Source organism: Pectinophora gossypiella, chromosome 18 (genome assembly GCF_024362695.1).
Source record: "Pectinophora gossypiella chromosome 18, ilPecGoss1.1, whole genome shotgun sequence".
Taxonomy (NCBI): Eukaryota; Metazoa; Arthropoda; class Insecta; order Lepidoptera; family Gelechiidae; genus Pectinophora; species Pectinophora gossypiella.
The window spans coordinates 1,503,692-1,523,753 of NC_065421.1; the positions used below are offsets into that span (position 1 = coordinate 1,503,692).

The 20,062-nt window shown below is 39.7% G+C and overlaps 1 protein-coding gene across 4 annotated transcripts in view; it reads right to left on the reverse strand.

Moving 5' to 3' along the window:
* Positions 1-20,062, reverse strand: part of LOC126375286 (homeobox protein homothorax) — a 368,740-nt gene that overhangs the window by 156,128 nt on the left and 192,550 nt on the right. For 2 of the 4 annotated variants that reach the window (XM_050022221.1, XM_050022219.1), the window contains exon 9: positions 12,478-12,564. In XM_050022221.1, the coding sequence (XP_049878178.1) occupies positions 12,478-12,564 (87 nt within the window). Of the gene's footprint in view, positions 1-12,465; positions 12,565-20,062 lie in introns of all 4 variants that reach the window. The other 2 variants (XM_050022220.1, XM_050022218.1) reach the window with 1 other exon arrangement.

Sequence of the window (20,062 nt, forward strand, 5' to 3'; positions counted from 1 at the left end):
TTTAGCTTTAAATGGAAGTAAGCCGGTAAGGAGTAAGTGGGAGCGCGCGAACACTATGTCTCAGTCGCACTTACGCGTTAGTAAAAAATGCGAAATTTTGTATGGAGTGTATTGAATCTAGCTGTCATCATAATGTTTCATTGGTATCTAGGGTTATGACTTCGAATGAAGAGGGGCTACAGACTTCTGATGACTTGTAGCTCTGCCCACTCCGTTAGGAATTATAAGCGTGAATTTATGTAGGTAGGTATGTATTTAAATATGTACAAGCTTAAATAAAATCTTTTTATCCTTTGCCGAACCAAATCGAACGCGCGTTCGAAAATTCGAAATGACGTTTTAAAAAGGCGTAAGCAATAGAACGTTCGGAAAGTGGTGTTACCGCGTCGGTTGATAATTTATTTAATTCCATCGGTTGGGGCCGTGCGTCATTTATTTTAAACGAACGCCCGAGGCTGCGGCCGCGCCGACTGATTGGACTAACTCTTTTGTTCTAATTTTATGGACTGCTAAATGTTTTCAAGCCAGTGTCGCGTCACCCGACAGCACCCGTTAAAATGTAAATTTATGCGAATCATAGAGATTTATGGGAGCCGTCTAATGATGTATTAAACACTTAGGAGAAACGTTAAAAGCGACAATGTTGGGAACTGGATTAAAGATCGTCTCCGCTTCGGCTGTTGGACGTTTATTTAGCGTTTAAAGTCATATTTTGAATGCCGTCGGCGCGACATATTCCCAACAAGTTGCTAGTAATAGGCTATTTGACAAGGTACTTTTTACGAAATGTCAAAACGAAAGTTTTCTTCGCAGTTTGTATAGAAATACTGTCCTGTAATGTCATGTCATCAATAAAAGCAGTCAAACGTCGTACTCATTGTTACTTAATTCATAAATAAAATTCAAAAAGTAAAATGAGATTGATTTTTGATCATCTTAGACTGGCTTCTATTTTTAGATTAGCATTTTATAATTTATCTTTGACTTCTAATACCCTATTCCGTATTTATTACAATGTTTTCTTTATCTTTCTACTTATTCCTAGCTTCGTAATAAGGGGGTTGTATACGATAAGAGCAGCAAGATGTAAACAATTACATAAACAGGACAGGATACCTCCACCTGCTCTACCAAAGTACCAGGGCGCCATAAATATTAAAGAGATGGTGAGCGCGCGCCACATTTGCATACGATGTTCAATTACGATCCCGGAATATGGAATGTATAACCGATATTGTTATATTTTCCGTGGTAAAACTCCTCCGTGTTATTATTTCCTGGTTAAGACGTTCAAGATACGCCCGCCAGGGTATTCGGACAATTCCATTTTATTGCGCTCAAGGCTTATGTTGAAACAATTTTATTCCACTTACGCAACGCTAACCGATCATTATTAGCTTTAAACAAGACCTTTATTGTATACTCTACGTGATGTTTTTAGTATCTTTCCGATTAGCGCCATCTGCCGGCGAGTAGCGGTAGTGAATCGAACTAACCAATTGAAAATCGATTTCGAATAAGAATCCTATTTGAACAAGAAATGGCGTACCGTATTCGAAATTTTAAAAAGATTGTCTTTCCAAGAAGAACATTTACGGATGTAGTTTTCATTTTAACATTTTAGCCGAGGACAAAATGCGTTGCGGTCGCGCGCATAGTTGCGCACACCGCAAGTTTATTTCAGCAGATATTACGGCTCGCTAGCTCTCGTTAGTACTTATTTTATTGTCCGTCCGTTTGTCAGTTTTATTTACACTTTTTATAGTGCGCTCTAACAAGTTGGTTCGCATTACCGCAAGTTGTTAGTGGTTGTCGCTTAACCGATCATTGTGACGCGTTCAAGTGCATGTTCAAGTTAATAGCACTTTGAAAACCTCAAAATTTTATTTTCATCTTTTTACCGTGTAAATCTAAACTGTTTGAAAAAACGTTGCTTACTTTGTAAATGTTAAAACCTACGACACTAAATGTAGAGACCGAAAAAAGAATGAATTATTTTCTATTAAATACTCCTTTCTCTCTAAACTCGCCTTTTTAATATAGGCGAAGCATTTATGTATTTATTGTATTTCGTTTAGAATACAGTCTCTATGAAAATTTACCAACTTACTGGCGGACGTGTCCTTAATTCACTGTAATTCGATTATAATGCTTGTACAGGTGTATAACGGCGAGTGGGAACCACTATCATATTAGGTGCAACCATTAGATATTGATTGAATCGTTGCAACACTACGTAATCTGCGCGATTATTTCAAATCACCGGCACATTACATTAGCTGTAATCTCCCGCAATGGCGCCCGATCCGGTGTTGCTAGCGCACGGAAACCAACCGAAAAGCACCCAAATTACCCCACAAATTATTTCACCAAAATGGTTATTCAAACAATCCCAAAACAAAACATTAACTCACAAGACAAATTACAACAAAACAATATGAATGAACCCGTGTGAAGATTACATTATTCACACTACAATTATTTACTTTGTTCCCTCGCATTTTTATCAAAATTACGAGCGCGTCGCGAACGGAATGGATATTGACAGCGAGGCGGGAAAGCGAAGGCGGCCATGACACTTTTTTCTTTTTAATTCAAAGTGTCAAAGTGGACGGTGGAGTGCGCTTTATGCCTGTATCAATATTTTATTTTTTTACCTTCAAATTATTCACATGGAGAGGAGTATTGTTACAATTATAAATGTTCTTATTTTAATTTTACGCTTCGAAATCAATATGTGGAGTCTTCTTTCAGGTGGATTAACGTTGATTAGCCTTTAGGCGTGCAATTAAATTACTTGTGCGGTTTTATTTTTGTTATCGCTGGCGTCTTGATGTCCGGATTACGTCGCGTCCCACTCGAGGTTACGCATCGCAAGTTTAACTAAAAAAAAGTAAACCTCGGACCGTAGCGAAAAAGCAATAAGACGCACGTCAGAAATAACTTGAATTACAATTTTAATCTTGTCAAATCCCCGTTTTTATTGTGATCGGGCGGCCCGTGTACGGGGACATAATTTTCGTTTTCAAAGTTTATTTAATAAGGAGTTCTCGCTATAAGAAATCATATTAAAGTCTCCGGCCCGGCGAGGGTCCGCCTCATATAAATTCGCGATTTTTATATCCGACTCATTATTATTTTTGAACGCTTGAAATGGCCGCTTATGAATAAAAAGTTGTCTTTATTTTGATGCAAAAATATTGTTAGCCGACAAAAAGTTATCGGTGAGAGTCGTGTAGGTGCGCCGCCGCCCGCTTAGCGGAAGGTAAAACCGTATAATAAACGAAATATTGCACCGACGCATCTGTCGCATAAAGCCTTTATTATTAGCCCACGATGCCTCGCTAGACGTCTTATAAACTCTTATTGCGATACAAAATCGTTCAACCCAACGAGACATAAAAACGGCTACTGTACATATAAAAAATATCTCTTCAATCATCCGCTACATTCCCCACATACCGCGTCTATTATAAAATGTATAAAATGTCAGTTTTCCATCATAAAACTTTTTTTTGGAAACGTTTATTTTAAGTAGATGGATATTTTATCAAATTACTATAATTTTGGTCAAACAAAACTATGAGCTGTCGAAATTGACGTCTGTTAATCATCGCGCCGGGTTTTTTGTTACGTTTAATAATTTCGTTAAGGGCATTTTAAACGAGGTGCATATTTGGAATAGCTGGCCGTACTTTATGGTCGGATCGTTTGTATTGGAATTTAAATGGGTCAGTTTTAAATTTAGATCTGAATTAAATTGGATGCCTTTACTGTTTAACAGATGCTGCTCGTGTGAACATGTTGTTAGAATATTCCCAAATTGAATAGGTTCGAGTGCTCTTATGAAGTACAGGTAGGTATTTGTATAAAAACAAACATCGGGGGAGTGCGATGTGGATACAAAGCGGAAACTATCAAATGACGTCAGGCCCGACGTCTGCAGGCACAAGTCGCCGATAGCGGGAAAGATTTATCATTCCACTCATTATTCATATCTCAACAAAGAGGGGCATAAATTACGCGCCCCGAAAATATCTAAATCCTAATCCATTCGCCTCGCTTGTCCCCGACTGAATCCGATTTTAAAATATTTATGAAAAGGCAACAAAAAGATAAAAAAACACGAGTCCAGAGACAGAATTAAAAATAACAAAAAAAATACGGCTCGAGAGCGAACGTTGGAAAAAAGTTAAAATGATTGTAGGGCATCTCGGTGTGGTGTTGTTTTTTTCTCAACGTATCCTCGTTTCATTAGATTCGTTTCAATTCTGTCGGGATTAGTCGGAGAAAGGTCTCTTAAGGATAAAATGCGATGTCCGTTGATTTATAAGGATCGCTCTCGCCGGCGATTCCAAGTAATTAATTGTTGGCCGTGATCTATCCGCGCGGCTGTAGCAGGTGACCCGGCGGCCGGCGTGCATGCGGCGGGCGGTGCATGTCGCGAGTCAATTGTATGTCTTGTAGCAAACAGTTTAGCGGCGGGCGGCGGCGGCGCGCACGTGGCCGGGCGCTGCCGGTGACAGCTCCCGAAATTAGTCACGTGGCCGCTAATAGCCCCGCGGGGGTGGCGCCGTTTTTTCCCGGCTCTCGCACGGTTGTTTACAACAGTTGGTGGCTATCGATCCACCCGGATATAGACGTAAATACGGCGTTATTCATCGAATGAACGCCCGTTTTGTTTGCCCGTCGCCCCCGGTTCTGTCGTCTCTGCTGTTTTTCATCGATTTTTCCGGTGGGCCCGGCGCAGCCAGCACCGGCTCGCTCGGAGCGAGGGCATTATGTATTATCTCCGAAAAGGTTCCGATGCGCTTTTACGTGTAATCGGCGGCGGTATCGGCGGGGCCTCATCTCGGCGCGCCGCAGGCTGGTGTGCGGAGGCGCGCCAGTGTGCGTCTGGTCTCAGGGCGCAGTGCTCGATTAGCGCGGCCGCGGCCGCACCGCCGCCGCCGCGCCGCCTGATTGGGCCATCCATCACCGCCCCCCGCGCGCGGGACCCCCGGCCCGCAGCCGCGCTCCTCTCGCTGCCGCACGCGACTCTCGACCCTGCGCCCCGGCCTGACGGTCGCGTCTCTCCCGCCGCCCGGAGTCCCACCGACGCGTTAATGCCGCGACGCGCGCAACAGCGATCGAGGCGTATTTTTAAGACGGATACTTAGTGCGTTACATTATTATACTTTTGTTTTTTTTGGTCGCGGGCGTGTAACCCACACGGTTCGTGTTTTCATATGGCGGCCGGGTCGACGCACCGCTTCGGTTATGATACCGAATGCCTTTAGATTTTTGATTGAGGTTTTATTTTATTTGGTGCGACGTTCGCCCCGATTACGTTTCTCGTATTCGTTTACCGCTCGGCCGGTTTTTGTTTCGACGCGTTTCATTGTTCGTAACGAGATCGATTTTAACGATAAGGCTGTGATTTTAATGAAGACGTGGGTGTGCCACGTTTAGTTCGCGCTTTGGAGTTCACGGCTACCTTGCAATTACGGATTGGTGCTCTTAAAGCCGTCACAACAACCTGCTGTTTGCGGCTATTGATCAGGGCTTGCGAGAGATAATGCTGGAATTATGGAAAATATAATTTGTGAGGTCGTTTACATAAGTCGGTTGGTATTGGGTATTAGCATATAATCGCAGGCGCGGGCGGCCGGCCGACGCGGGTTACAGGTCACGCCGAACAAATTGCGTTCTCACGCAGACCTCCAACATCTGCCTCCAAATTAAGATGCATTGACAAAATCAGCAACAATACGAATTCCGACATATCTTCTGCATTGTACTGAAATTGTCTTTTGTGGTACTTTGTTTTCCAGAGTCACCATACAGATACACGGACTTCAGACGCACAGGACAAAGAAAGGCGATGTGTTTGATATTTTTTACCCTATTCCTCCTTTAACCATTTCCCTGGATTGACTGATAGATTGTTGAATGTTGATTGTTGATTGTTAATAGGTAATCAATGATTTGGGTGTCTAAACATGCAACATTGTTGCCAGCCATCTAAGAAAGCAATATTGCTATTCGACATTGGTTTGCATTGCGCATTTACTTTTATATGCACAAAATATGTCAAATTGCAATATTGATTTTTAGATGAATTGCTTCGATGTAGCCTTTTTAACCCCCCAGGACTGGTCTTAAGTGCCGGTCAAACCATGAACTTCAATCTACAACCACAACATCACAAGTAAAATTATCAAAAGACTACTTGAATGGAAAGTGATTAAGGGCTTCCCTTGCGTATCAAGATCTGATGATGGCCTAATTAGAACTTATACGACCGATATGGTACTGCTACCAGACTCTGTCCTCCAGATAAGCTATCAGACAGGCTAAGAAGTGGAGAAGCCCAAAAATCTTCCAAAGAGTTGTGATAGCAGAATAAACTCAACAGACCGCGACCCACATAGTACTTACTCCACGAGGATACGATAAATGGTGGATCGTTATTAATACAACCAGTTTATGACAATTTTACTGTCGTACGACATTCCTGCGTCTTCCCCGTTATTGAGTCGCTGTCATGATGTTTACGAGCCAACCAACACGGATGGTTATAAAAATCTGTAAAGCTAAGTTATGGCTTTGATGAGTATCAAAGCCTGCTTACTAAGTATGAGTATACTTAGTGACAATATGGCGTTTAAAGTAGACGATCACAATTGAAAGTCCAGGTCTAGTTCTAGGGCTCTTGGGGATTTGGTTAAAAAAGAACAGATGTCTGTTGAAGTACAGTTGGAAATTGGATTGTGTGTCGTCAAACTCTTCTTCTGTATAATATTGGCTACTGAACGCCGTGACGGCTATAATAAAACTACGTCTTGGAAAGTGAGAAAATTATTCACACTCTACTTAAAGCACAAAGAAGAAAAAGTTAATTGAAAATTGAGGTCCCATTGAAGCTTCAATCTCTAATCAGATTTTCTGAAGGAGAAACTGTGTATAATTTTATTTACACCAAGACTACGCCAGGCTTTAAATGAAATAGAAAACGAATAAAACAGTAGTCGAATAGAATCGATCTGAGCCGTATCGGATCTCAAACGATGCTACAAAGTAACGTTTTAACGCTCGTTTGGACGCCACAACGAATCGCAGGCTGTTATTTAAATAGCTCAAGACTCCACAGCAATTTAACCGAGGAAAAACTGGTTTTAGAGTGAAATTCGCGCTATCTCATCTCTCGCTATGTTAGATACCCGGGTTAATAGCGCCATTTGCGAACATAATAAACCATATAGCCGCGCTGGTCATTGTACTGGACGTAATGAAGCCACGAGTGCAATTTTCGCCGAGCATGACCCCGGGAACGATCAGCGCATCGACAACGCGGCAACTCTTGGGCTTTCAACTTTAAAATCAAGCAAAATGAGCGCCTCAAGACCGCTGGTAATACTAAAATGCATTTCTGCACACTCCGGCGGCTGCTTTGACTTTCTCGAAACGCAGATTAAGATTAAAGCGCGCACGAGAGTATAGGTTGCACGCGGTCCTAATAAAAACTAATTTGGTTGCAGGCTCGGCTGGCGCTTGGGCCGTTTCGCAACGAGTCGTGCGCTAACGAACAACGATTCCCGCTCTAATTTGCGGACATGGCGAGCGATCGATCTCATTGGATTTTTGAAAAAGGAACTCGAAGGCACCTTATGAGCCGGGCACAAATTGAGCAATTTAGTGCTCGCCTGCTCGCGCCCGCCTATCGCCCGCTAGCCATCTCTGTCGGCTTCTAATTTCGATTCCCAAATGTGAATTCCAAATGAGAATATTAAAAATTAGTTCGTTTTTCATGTTTAGCGTAAGCCGCCGTGTAATTATGTGCCGGGCGACTTGACAAATGAGTTCGAAGACCGGGGACGCGGGAGACAAATCAATAATTTACGTGGACGAAATTAAACTCGAAGGTATCTACGTCGTGAAACACTCGAGTCAAATTCCTGGAATCTAAAATGTATACACCAAAAATTTACGACAAATGACGTCAGAACTTCAGTAGGTAGTAAAAGCCAAATCAACTAATCTATGTTAAGTACCTACCACACGGAAAGCTAAAATCTGCAATGACAACATTGAAGGCTATTGTCAAATTATAACGAAGAACCTTCAGGTAAATTCATTAATCGATCTAATGGCCCTTGCCGGCATAAAGCATCTATTCGTAAGTCTTCATTTATTAAAGGTAATTTTATTGCTTATTGGGGTAAAACGCCACTGAAGCGGGCAACCCTGAATCAGCGTTCCGTTTGCCGCGCGGGCATTCCAACGCGCCGGTTACCATAGCAACGCACGTCGCGCGTCCACGCGTCATTCGTGCCGCGCCACCCAAACAAGTAACAACCTTATTTTTTACTGCACAAGGATCCAATCACGACTACCGCCAAATTAAGTTATAACGTTCCGTTACGATACCCCGCAATCGTCAATACGCAATAATAACAATGAAACTGCGACCTTAACGTCTGCAAGTAAAGTGCCATTTCGAACGCGCAAACGACTTAAGAATAGCGACATAAGGAATTGTTTTATCTCTTTCGCACGTCGTAAAGACGCGATGGCGCGCGCTCGCTCGCTCGCCGAATCCTTTCTTATTGAGGACGGAATCGATAACTTGAGAGCGTCTCTTTCCGGCGGAGTTTTTGTTCCGATCCACGGTTAATCCGTCTTCGGCGGCATTCATTCGAGACGTTAGATAAAAATCGGAATTGTAACGAAGAACAGAATAAATTGACTGCGCTTCTTCCGATTCGATTCCTTTTCAAATTTCATTCTTTTATTATTTTTTTATCTGACAGCTCATTCAGACTTGCTTCGGGAGCAAAGTTTCATTCCGCATCCAGACATCGAGCCTGAAAATGTTGAGTAAGTCGCGTGTGTAATCAGAACGACCGTCAAGTGAGCAACGGACGGTAATTGATATAGTGTAATGGAAACGGGCAATGAAGCTGACGTGTTAAAACAAGAGAGAGACGGATGAGCGCCAATCACACGAGCGAGAGAGAAATAGATATTGCCCGCGTGATAGACTCGATAACGGTGCAAGTGCATTCCGGTGTCACAGTAATTGTTACTTTATCTGCACGTGATAAAGTTTAATTTGGGTAGTTTGCGGGCGAGAGTAGTTTCGGTGTTACGAATGGGCGGATAGATGGCGTTGTCGTATCGAATTCGCGGTAATTATTGGACAAAGTGAAGAATTTTATTTCGGGATTGCGAAGGGGTTTGTGGTCGTACGGACGTAAGGTTATGTTCTCCTGGTAGATACGGATGAATATTACAGTAGTGGGTAATTAGTGGCCGTCGCTGATTCAAGTGTCTTTAGTGATTGATGATGGATGTTGGTAAATATTAAACGCTAACGTTCATTGCGATATATTTAAACTCATTTGATGACTGGCAATGAAATGAGAGCGCAGATGGTTGTGTTCTTGTTACAAAGAACAAAACGATGCCAAAGACAAAACAGATTTCGTAATCAGATGCACAGACAGACCCACAATAACAATCAATACCTACATACTTAGTCGCACAAAAATATGCACGTGGTACCTAAATAAACTAAAGAAAATATAATAATGAATAACTTAGCATTATTATATTGGCATTTTAAATAAAAAAGTTCACGGCAATAAAGTCGTTGACACCAAAAAGAACGAAGACACGTAGGTATAGGTACCTACTTATTATTAAATAATAGCATCAGCACTGGCATTTTAAACTCTATAAATGAAAAAGAAATTATTCAAACTTTATTATTTGAAACAAATAAAATATTACATACATACATAAACTCACGCAAATAAAATATTAAATAACAACAAACTTTAAAAATAAAATAATTTAAATTTAAATTGCATTCCAATTCCAAACAAATAAAAAGAATTATAATTTAAATCCGAACGTAGTTAAAAGGGGGCTATTCTCAAACAGTTCGTTAGCACAGGCTGTGTGCGCTATTTTTCCGACCTTGTATCTGCGATGACACAGCACGAGATAGCGCTTGATCGATGGCCTGTCATTTCAAGTGCGCGCGCACACCAAACATTCCATATTCAAAAATAGAACCTCAACATCAGCTGTTTGTAATGACTACACTTCACTTAAGGTGCACCTTTGCCATTTACCTTCCTTATGGGATTAATTTTATAACGTTCACATACGAACAATAGTCGTAAATATTGTAGGTACCTACCTATTATTTTACTGATGGGATTTTTTCTTATAAGGAAACATAATGTACTAAAATTATACTTAGGTATAAGTTTAGTAAATAAATGCTTATTTTTACTCAAACGTATAATTCCTATAAGATACTTAATAGTATTTGATCTACCTTATTAGGTATTTTTTTTTATTATATAATACAAGGGAAAGCCTTTGCCCTACAGTGGGACAATATACTTACGCTAAACTGTTAGAACTAGAAATCCTATTAAAGGCAAATTTTTTTTTACATAATTATCACACTAATGTAGACTACATTTAGCAAATACTTGCACTTTCCGTGTCGAAAAAAAGTAAAGTTCAAAATGACAGGCATTTATCTCCTGAGCTTGGAGAAATGCCTATCGCCTTGCCGCGACCTTCGTGACGTCACTCGTGATGGATCACGCCTTTGTGACGAAGCAGATGATATTACCTACAGGTTAGGTAGAGCACTCGGTTTGCCTAAGAGATTTGAGAATCGCACCCTTTTGGCTATCCTTTTCAAGTACGAAAAGTGACAGATATGTGACACGTTTTAATAAATATCTACCTTTGAATCTCGAGAAGACTTGATTTTACTTAGTAGGTAAAAATTGTACTTAGCTTGTGTGAAATTGGGTCGAGTCGCTGGTATGAAATTAAAGTAATTCATTTTTCGAACATTTCAATCATAAGTAGGTAGGTAGATGCACTAAAATAAAATCTTACAAGCAGGAAAAAAGAAATCACAAGTTCCAAATTACACTCCTTCAATTTGAATTAATCCGGAGTATTAAAAAAGAAAAAGAATTCGAACACGTCCGTCCGAAAATCAAAAATGGAACCCACCCAGGATTTGGAATTTATTTTTTCTTTACACGCAACGCAACGCATCAGCCAGTACCCGCGGCGATCGGAACGAATACACCATTTAGCTCACGATAAAATATTATTTACGAATTTTAAAATCGATTTTTTATTACATAAGTAAGGTCAATGACTTCGTTTTAATATTATTATAATTTCTTTCAAACTCGAATCACTTGATATTACTACCTAGCTGGAAAAAAATATAAAATTTTGATAGAGCGCTCCAAAAACGATTGATTGCGATTGACAGGAGCTAAGGATGTAGTTTAGAATGACGGTATACAATGGGGTAGTATCCTATGTCAGAAATAAATACTTAATGATATTCTGATTACTATTATAAAGACAGATCTAAAACTGTCAAAAACTCTTTCTTTTTTTTAATGTATTTAGTTTTTATTCACTGTGTACTTTTTCATACAACTTCCGTAGTAATTTCGTGTTTTGACGTTTGGTAAAAAGTCACTGATTTGACTAGTTGGAACCTAGCCTATTATTATGGTACACAGGTATGGTAACATTGCTAAAACTTATTTATCCCTTTAACTGTTTAAAAGGAGGATATGTCATAAAAGCACGAGCTTAGACAACCAAGTATAACTTGTTTCACTACTATAATTATCTCCTGACTTACAATAATTATGGCCGGTAAATATTGACAGATCTTATTCAGTATTCCTTTTTTAAATTTTTGATGAGAAACAATATTTTTGCCATACTATTGTCAATGATAAGGACGTTTACCCTGTTAAAGAGCCTTTAGCAGGTCATGGTAATCCTGGGCTGAGAGCGATCATTGGTCTCAGATCCCACACGAGAGAAGAAGTGTATTAAACTGTTTTAAGAGGAATTATTTCGTTGACAGCGACTCTGCAAACGGTGATTCCCGCTACGGCGAGCTTCTTTACGGCGAGTGGTTCGCTTTATTCTCCCTCTACGCTGAGAGATTTTTTATACGAGTTATGGTAAAATCTGTTTGAAACTCAGTTTTTCATCAATGCGAAAATGTTTTTTTTAGGAAATAAACCAGCAGTGCAGTTTAAAATAGTCTGTAAAGAATAAAATAGTGTTCCATTTATGCCTGTCTATTATCCATCCCTTTCCTTTTCGGCGGATAAGAACATTTTCTTCATGTATAACTTAAAATAAAATTAGATGGTCTACTGGAATAAGCAGCAAATATTAGTCTGAATTAAAATATTTTTATAATTACGATTTCACTGATGATCTTTTTTTGTTTTTATTTTTTTGAATTTTTAAATATTTTTATTCTATTTATTTTTATAAAATCACGCCTATTTCCCGTCAAATTAAAACATGTGTAAAAAAATCTATCATTCAATATTGATCAATCTCTAGCAGCTGTCAATCGCTCAATCGTGTAGGGGGCGCTGTTGTCGGTTCGATATTTACCTGGGTACTCACCCGGGCTGCCCAGGAAGACGGAGGAGTATACCCGTCGCGCCACGTCCGGCGGCGACGACCACTCGCGCCGCGACGGACACCATTTGCCTGGAAAAAAAGAAAAAAAAATCAGAAAAAAACTTTTTTAAATCGATAACATAACATAAACATGACCATCAACCAGAGGGGGTATGGAGCGTACTCCACCACGCTGCTCCACTGCGGGTTGGTGGAGGTGTTTTTACGGCTAATAGCCGGGACCAACGGCTTAACGTGCCCTCCGAAGCACGGAATCATCTTACTTTTTCGGACAATCAGGTGATTCAAGCCTGAAAAGTCCTTACCAAACAAAGGACAGTCTCACAAAGCGATTTCAACAATGTCCCCATCGGGAATCGAACCCGGACCTCCAGATCGTGAGCCTAACGCTCTAACCACTAGACCACGGGGGCTGTTTAAATCGATAAGGAGGATTAAAATGGCCACATCGAAGCAATTTATCTAAGAAAGCATCATTTACATTTATTTTTCTATTTGACATTTGTTTGCATTGCGCACTTACATTTATATGCGCAAATGTCAAATTGCAATATTGCTTTCTTAGATGAATTGCTTCGATGTGGCCAATTTAACCCCGAAGTTTGTTTTTCCCTAACATGCGCGCTACGTGATTTTCTTTGTATTTTGACAGAATGACACTACTTATTTGGGTTCACATATTAGCGCCAATCGAAAAAATGACATAATTATATCGTCAGAATCGATAAAATGACCGTGTCAATTTTGTCAGTGACTTTAACATGGACTATTCTAGAAACAAACTATATGATCATCGCGACCCTCTATAAAAACCCATTACAATTCGTACTAATGTGTTCCGAGACACATGTGACAACGTTTTTTTTACCGATTCGATTCCAGAAAAAAAACTGCTACATTAAGCTCTTCCCGCCTATCTAATGGATTCGACCAACTCTCCCAGGACCTTAGCGTCATTACGCAAAAAACACCAAAAAAAAACGAAGAAATACTCGCCTAAAAAAAACACCTCCTGGGAGAACGAAGGTGTTGCCACCCTAAGTCTTTTCTTACCCTAAAAATAAGGGGAGGCAATATCATACACCATTAGCAATTTTCCTACTTTTTTAACGGTGTCACACTGTATAAGTATATTATTGTAGGGTTCGTAATGGCTCCATGTCAATGAACATCGTTTGCTGCCGTCACGGTTGACCAGACATTAAAAAACGGAGTTTAAACAAAATAATAATGGGAACTAACAAGCATAGAGCAAACACGATGCTCTTTTGAATTCTTTAATTGAATGATAATAAGTGTAGTGCACGATAGTTCACGCTGGCAACCCAGCGGGGGTCGAATTCCGAATTCAAATTTTGAAAAGAACGCAACCACCATAATTTTCTCTCGCGTTATGTTCCTTTTTCGAAATTCGTAATTCGAACAAAAGCTCGCGCGGCGCAATGGTGCATGCATGATTGATAGCGGAGCAGTGACGCGCCGAGTCCGAATGAACCGGCGGGTTTTAAAAAATAAAAGAGTCCTTGACCTCGCTCTTTATTATCTATCTACAGCAACATTCTGCTACCCTGGTACCTCCAAGACCACTTATTAAAGATTTTGTCACCCCAAACTCGAAAGTAAAATTACATCGTCGGAAGATGCGAAAATTGCCCCATAACCGAGCCACGGCAGAAGTTAGCACCATAAACAAATACTAAAAATCTTGTAACCGAAATAAGGCGGCACTCTAAATAAGAATTAAAGTAAAATTGCTGAGGTGTGACTCCCCCGACGTGAGGGGATATTACGGCGGCTCTTCGCGATATTCATAACGCGAAAAATTGTAATAACCTGGCGAATTTCAGAAGGGCGAGGTGGCAATGCTATAATATTTATATGAGGGCTCGCCCCTGTTGGGGATTTGTAGAGGAAATTGTCTAAATATGCCGTTACTCCGGCGGTCGTGTGTGACGTCACACTTGTAATGTATTCCGGTACAACGCGTCAACTTGCCAGCTGAAAAATAAATTAAGTTTGAATAATGTTCCATTTTTAAAAATTCTTAATAAAAATCTGAATATTGTGTGGATACGTTATTATGCATTTGAGGACTCCGATACCAAATGTGGCTGGCCTTCACTGGTGTTTTGTGTCACAGCCCATCTCTATGGGAAGAATAGTGTGAGTTAGATGTTGTTCGGCGTGTTACGGGGTGAGAGCCCTCAGCGCACCCCATTTGTCCAGCCAAGTAGATAATGCAAAGGGGTAAAATCATAAGCAACGTTATAAACGGTTCGGTGTGTTTAATATAAACCATATTTTTACTCGGTGTCTATAAATACATAAGTAGCAACAAAATATTAAAAACACGCGAATACTCCGAAGGATGTTTCTTTAACATTTCTTCTTCAATTCTATAAAAAAATAGGGAGAGGTACCAGGAGCCCAGCAAACACGGGGAGATGCCAGCGTGAGTGATTTATCGTGAGAAGAGGGACATCCTCTGTTATTTCATACAGGTAGGTATACCTCTACGCAGGTGCAGTTGCCCTGGTACACGCACCCCGTCGCGGATTATTTATTTCTTTTAAAAAACATGTTTTTATTATATTTTGTTTTGTTTTTTTTTTATATTTCTCTAAAATGGAATATGCAAAAGTTTCATGCGCCATTCAACCAGTTTAAGAAAACAACTTTTTTGATCTCCGTTAAATGATAATAATATTATTATCATAGTTCATTAGCTAAAGTTAAGAAAGAATGCGAAAGTTGATGGTAGGGCTGGCAGAGGAAGACATAGAAGGACTTACATTGACCAAATTGGAGATGTCCTTAGAAAAGATTTAGTACGATCTACTCTGAACCGGCGTGCGTGTATGTGGCGATTGATGAATGTGGAGGAAGCAAGAGAAGTGTGTCAGGATCGAAACAAATGGAATTCTATAGTCTGCTTACATCGGTGGGAAATAGGCGTGAGTTTATGTATGTATGTAAGAAAGAATACCCGGATATAATTAACCTCTAGTGAGAAACAATTGAAGACCCGCTCGGGAATCATTAGCACCTACCTATAGACTATAGACTTTACTAGTGATGTATCTGATAAAGAAACAACTAAAGCGCAAACTCCAACGAAACAAAGATAAAAAACAACTCCTCATCCAATCATCGGTACTGGCAACACCGCGGAATCGTTAAAACAATAATTACTACAGATTATCGAGTAAAAATAATTGTTGGTTCCTTCTAAATTATGCCCCTTGGAAGATCTAATTTCTGATTCACACAAACACTATTATTAAATTCGAAATTCGAATACACTGTTTCTTTCAAATGATAGAAATCAAAACAGTTTTTCGAAGGCAATTGTTTTAATTCTGGAAACGTGGTAAAAAAGAAATATGAATGTCTAATTGCTATGGTTTTTTTTTACCATGTTTTTAGCATTGTGTTGTGTAATTGATGTTTTAATAATCGGTTAGCGATGTATCAAATATATAGAGTTGCTGGCCATTAAAAGTAGGTAGATTAGGTACATTCAGTTTTATGTGGTATTATTCTTTTGTGTTCTTGTAAAATTTGATCGTTGTGATTTCGGCTACGGCGACTGCTTCAAGTCCGACGTTCATGTGCTTGCATGTCGTAAAATCCGACAGAGGGATTGTGTCCTTTCTAACATGATGGACTAATGTTATGGGCGATAGGCTGATCCCTTCACCATAAGGTTCATCATATTCATCTTTAGGACTTAGTATCAACAGTGGCTGCAAGTTGTCTTTAATTGTTTGTGGCTTTGCCTACCCCATTAAGGATAACCGGCGTGAGTTTATATTTTACAATTATTTCAAAAAACTGTAACATAACATGACGTCATTCCTGTATCCCCAAAGGGGTAGGCAGAGGTGTATAGTATACCTACACACCCACTTTTCGCCAGATATGTTTGGGTGAATATCAAAATTTCAAGTTTGGTGGCGAAAGGAGAATGGGCGAATCTGGTCCAAGAACCTCCACTGATAAGACTTATATGTAATGAAAGCTTATGCTTTCTCTATGATTCTGGCAAAGTTCTATCAGATTCTGTCCCGGGGTTCTTTTTTTACGGCCATGTTTGTCCTGGCTAAAAATGTGATAAAATACAGTGGGAGCTAAAATCGGCTCAAGATTTGTTGCTGGATAACTAAGTCTACATAAATAATTATGTATCATATTGTATATCATTTTAAAGAGGATCTTTTCCAAAATCCGAAACATAAAAAAAAACAAAAAAAGTCTTTATGTAAGCGAATTATAGTCAATTTGCATCTGCAGCGCCATTGTTTCTCGGTAGCTAAGTTCAAGTTTCATGCCTTTTACCCCTTCCAAAAGTATCTTACCGATTTTTTTTATATTGCTAGCCAACTCACGTCCGTAGCACCATTTTTCTCAGCAGCTACGTACGAGTTTCGCGCCTTCCAACCTTTCCAAAGAAGCCCAATCATTTTTTCCTTCTTCTGATATTGCATTCTTAACCTGACAAGTGACAACAACAAGAAATAAAATAGATACCATTCCGATAGAGGCCGCGTAAGCTATGGACCTATTGCAAGATAACGTACTCAAAGGCTAGTCATTATAATCCAACAGACGTAACATGATTAGAATGCGGGAGGACGCAAATGTAGTATGTTTTCTTTCACCACAATCTTGTTTTATTAATCCAGGCTTATATCTTGTCTTATAAACAATGCCGAATGGTACAACAAACGTGTCGTAAACGTAAGGTTGCCTGGTAGTAATTGCTACCTTGGCAATAAAGCCGCCTTTTGCACCAGTTATTGCCTGAACTTGTTTAATAAATGTTTCTTTTGTATACAATAGAGTCATTGTATTGCATCTTGATTAGAATGACTTATTTCTTGTTTCTCTCGTACTAAGCTGTATACTGTTAGTGTTAAAGAGACACATATTTCGTCTCTTTCGCATAAGGCGATGTACTACATTTCCGTCCCGCCGCATTCTAATCATGTTACGTCTGTTGGATTATAATGACTAGCCTTTGAGTACGTTATCTTGCAATAGGTCCATAGCTTACGCGGCCTCTATCGCAATGGTATCTATTTTATTTCTTCTTATTTTTTTTGTTGTCACTTGTCAGGTTAAGAATGCAATATCAGAAGAAGGAAAAAATGATTGGGCTCCTTTGGAAAGGTTGGAAAGCGCGAAACTCGTACGTGGTTGCTGAGAAAAATGGTGCTACGGACGTGAGTTGGCTAAAAGTCGTTTACATACTTAATGCATTTTTTTTATTTGTGTTTCTGATTCTGATAACCTTCCCCTTTAAAATTGATATACATTATGATAATAATTATGTATATAGACTTAGTTAAATAGTTTTTCGACAACAAATCCTGAGGTGATTTTGCAGTCCACTACTGTACACTCAGGACAAACATGGCCGTAAAAAAACCCTAGGACAGAGTTTGATAGAACTTTGCAAGAATCATAGGACAAGTATAAGCTATCATTACATGCAAGTCTCACCAGTGGAGGTTCTTGGACCAAGTTCCAAGTTGCTGATAAGCTTATAATATGCAATACCGTAATGACTTGCTAATGATGACGATTTCTTGCAATAGGCAATAGCTTAGCCGGTCTCTATCGGAGAGGTGTTTATTTATTTTTCTTGTTATTATCACTCAGATCAAATTCCGGAAGCAATATAAAAAAAATCGGTAAGATACTTTTGGAAGGGGTAAAAGGCATGAGACTTGAACTTAGCTACCGAGAAACAATGGCGCTGCAGATATAAATTGACTATAATTCAATTACAAAAAGATTTTTTTTGTTTTTTTTTTTAATGTTTCGGATTTTGGAAAAGATCCTCTTTAAAATGATATACAATATGATACATAATTATTTATGTAGACTTAGTTATCCAGCAACAAATCTTGAGTCGATTTTAGCTCCCACTGTATTTTATCACATTTTTAGCCAGGACAAACATGGCCGTAAAAAAAGAACCCCGGGACAGAATCTGATAGAACTTTGCCAGAATCATAGGGAAAGCATAAGCTTTCATTACATAATAAGTCTCATCAGTGGAGGTTCTTGGACCAAGTTTCATACAAAAGTGCCCATTGTCATTTCATATTATTTTTTCGTGAATAATTGGGTTCCGACATGAAAAAGATCGAAAAGGATCCTGGGTTCCTACTGAAAAAGAATCCAAAGGGATCCTTTTTCATGTCGGAATCCAATTTTTCACGAAGAAATTATATGAAAGTTCGCCACCAATCTTGGCACATTTTGATATTCACCCGTTTAAGTCCCATAATAATGTGGGGGGGCTACCGGGCGCAAATCCTGTAACCCACGTAACTGTAACATCATCATCATCATCATCTCCGTTCGTTCGTTCATCATCATCATCATAACCTGAAGATTTCACAGGTCCGATTTTTTACAGAAGCGACTGCCTCTCTGACCTTCCAACCCGCGAAAACCAGCCCAATACAGGTTAGGTCATCTACCTCCGAAACACATTTCTCGGGTATATCGGTTTCCTCACAATTTTTCTTTCTAACACTAACTTTAGGTATAATTCAAATGTACCTATTTGGCTGAAGCATCCATAACAATCCGAGAAGGTATTCTCCAACATCTATCATAATCTATCCCCTTTATGATTGGCTGAATTTCCAACAAATTGACAGGACCTATCATTTCCAGCGAATAGCGAATCAAAATCGAACAGGATGGCGAATGATGCTGGTGTTATAACATACATACAATTTGTATGCCAAAGGCGATCGCTTCTCATTCAGCCTAACATTGTAAAACAAAAGACATTCGTTGCACACTAATTCATTCATTTCACCCTACACAAACAAATACTGAAAAAGCAAACTTAACGCTAGGAAAACAGCAATTACACAAAAAGGTTGCTCGGAACACATCGAACACCGAAATACCGCCTTCGACTCCGCCCTGAACCTTACATCGATACCCATAAAACCTATACTCCCTTACCACCGTCTTGGTTAGACAGACTTAGAAATGTCATAAGGTTCGTTTACCCTGTTAGGGGAAAAGGTGTCCTGTTGTGAGGAGTGAGGGTTGAAGAGGGATCGCTCCGAAGGGTGGGTAGTCCGTATAACTCATCGTAGGTATTGGATCGATAGAGTTGCTGTGTTTGCTCTGAAGGGTGGTGTCTGGGATCGATGCTTGACCAGTGTAGAAGGTTTCTTGGTCTGATAGCCTTGGAGGCAAGGCAGGTAAGGTTTCTTGTCATTTTTCTCCTCAGCCACAACACCTTGGGAAATGACGTTGATTAAAAAATGTTAAATTGAGCTTCAACAAGTTTATCTATGATAATTAAGTACATAAACAGTATAGTGTAGTATAGTATTTTAGTTTTGTGCAATAAAGTATATTTGATTTGATTTGATTTTTGATAAACATACCTACATAAACAGCCTACATACATACGTCCCACTGCTGAGCACAGGCCTCCCCTTAATCAACCGGAGGGGATATGGAGCATACTCCACCACGCTGCTCCACTGCGGGTTGGTGGAGGAACACCTCCACGTTAAGCCGCTGG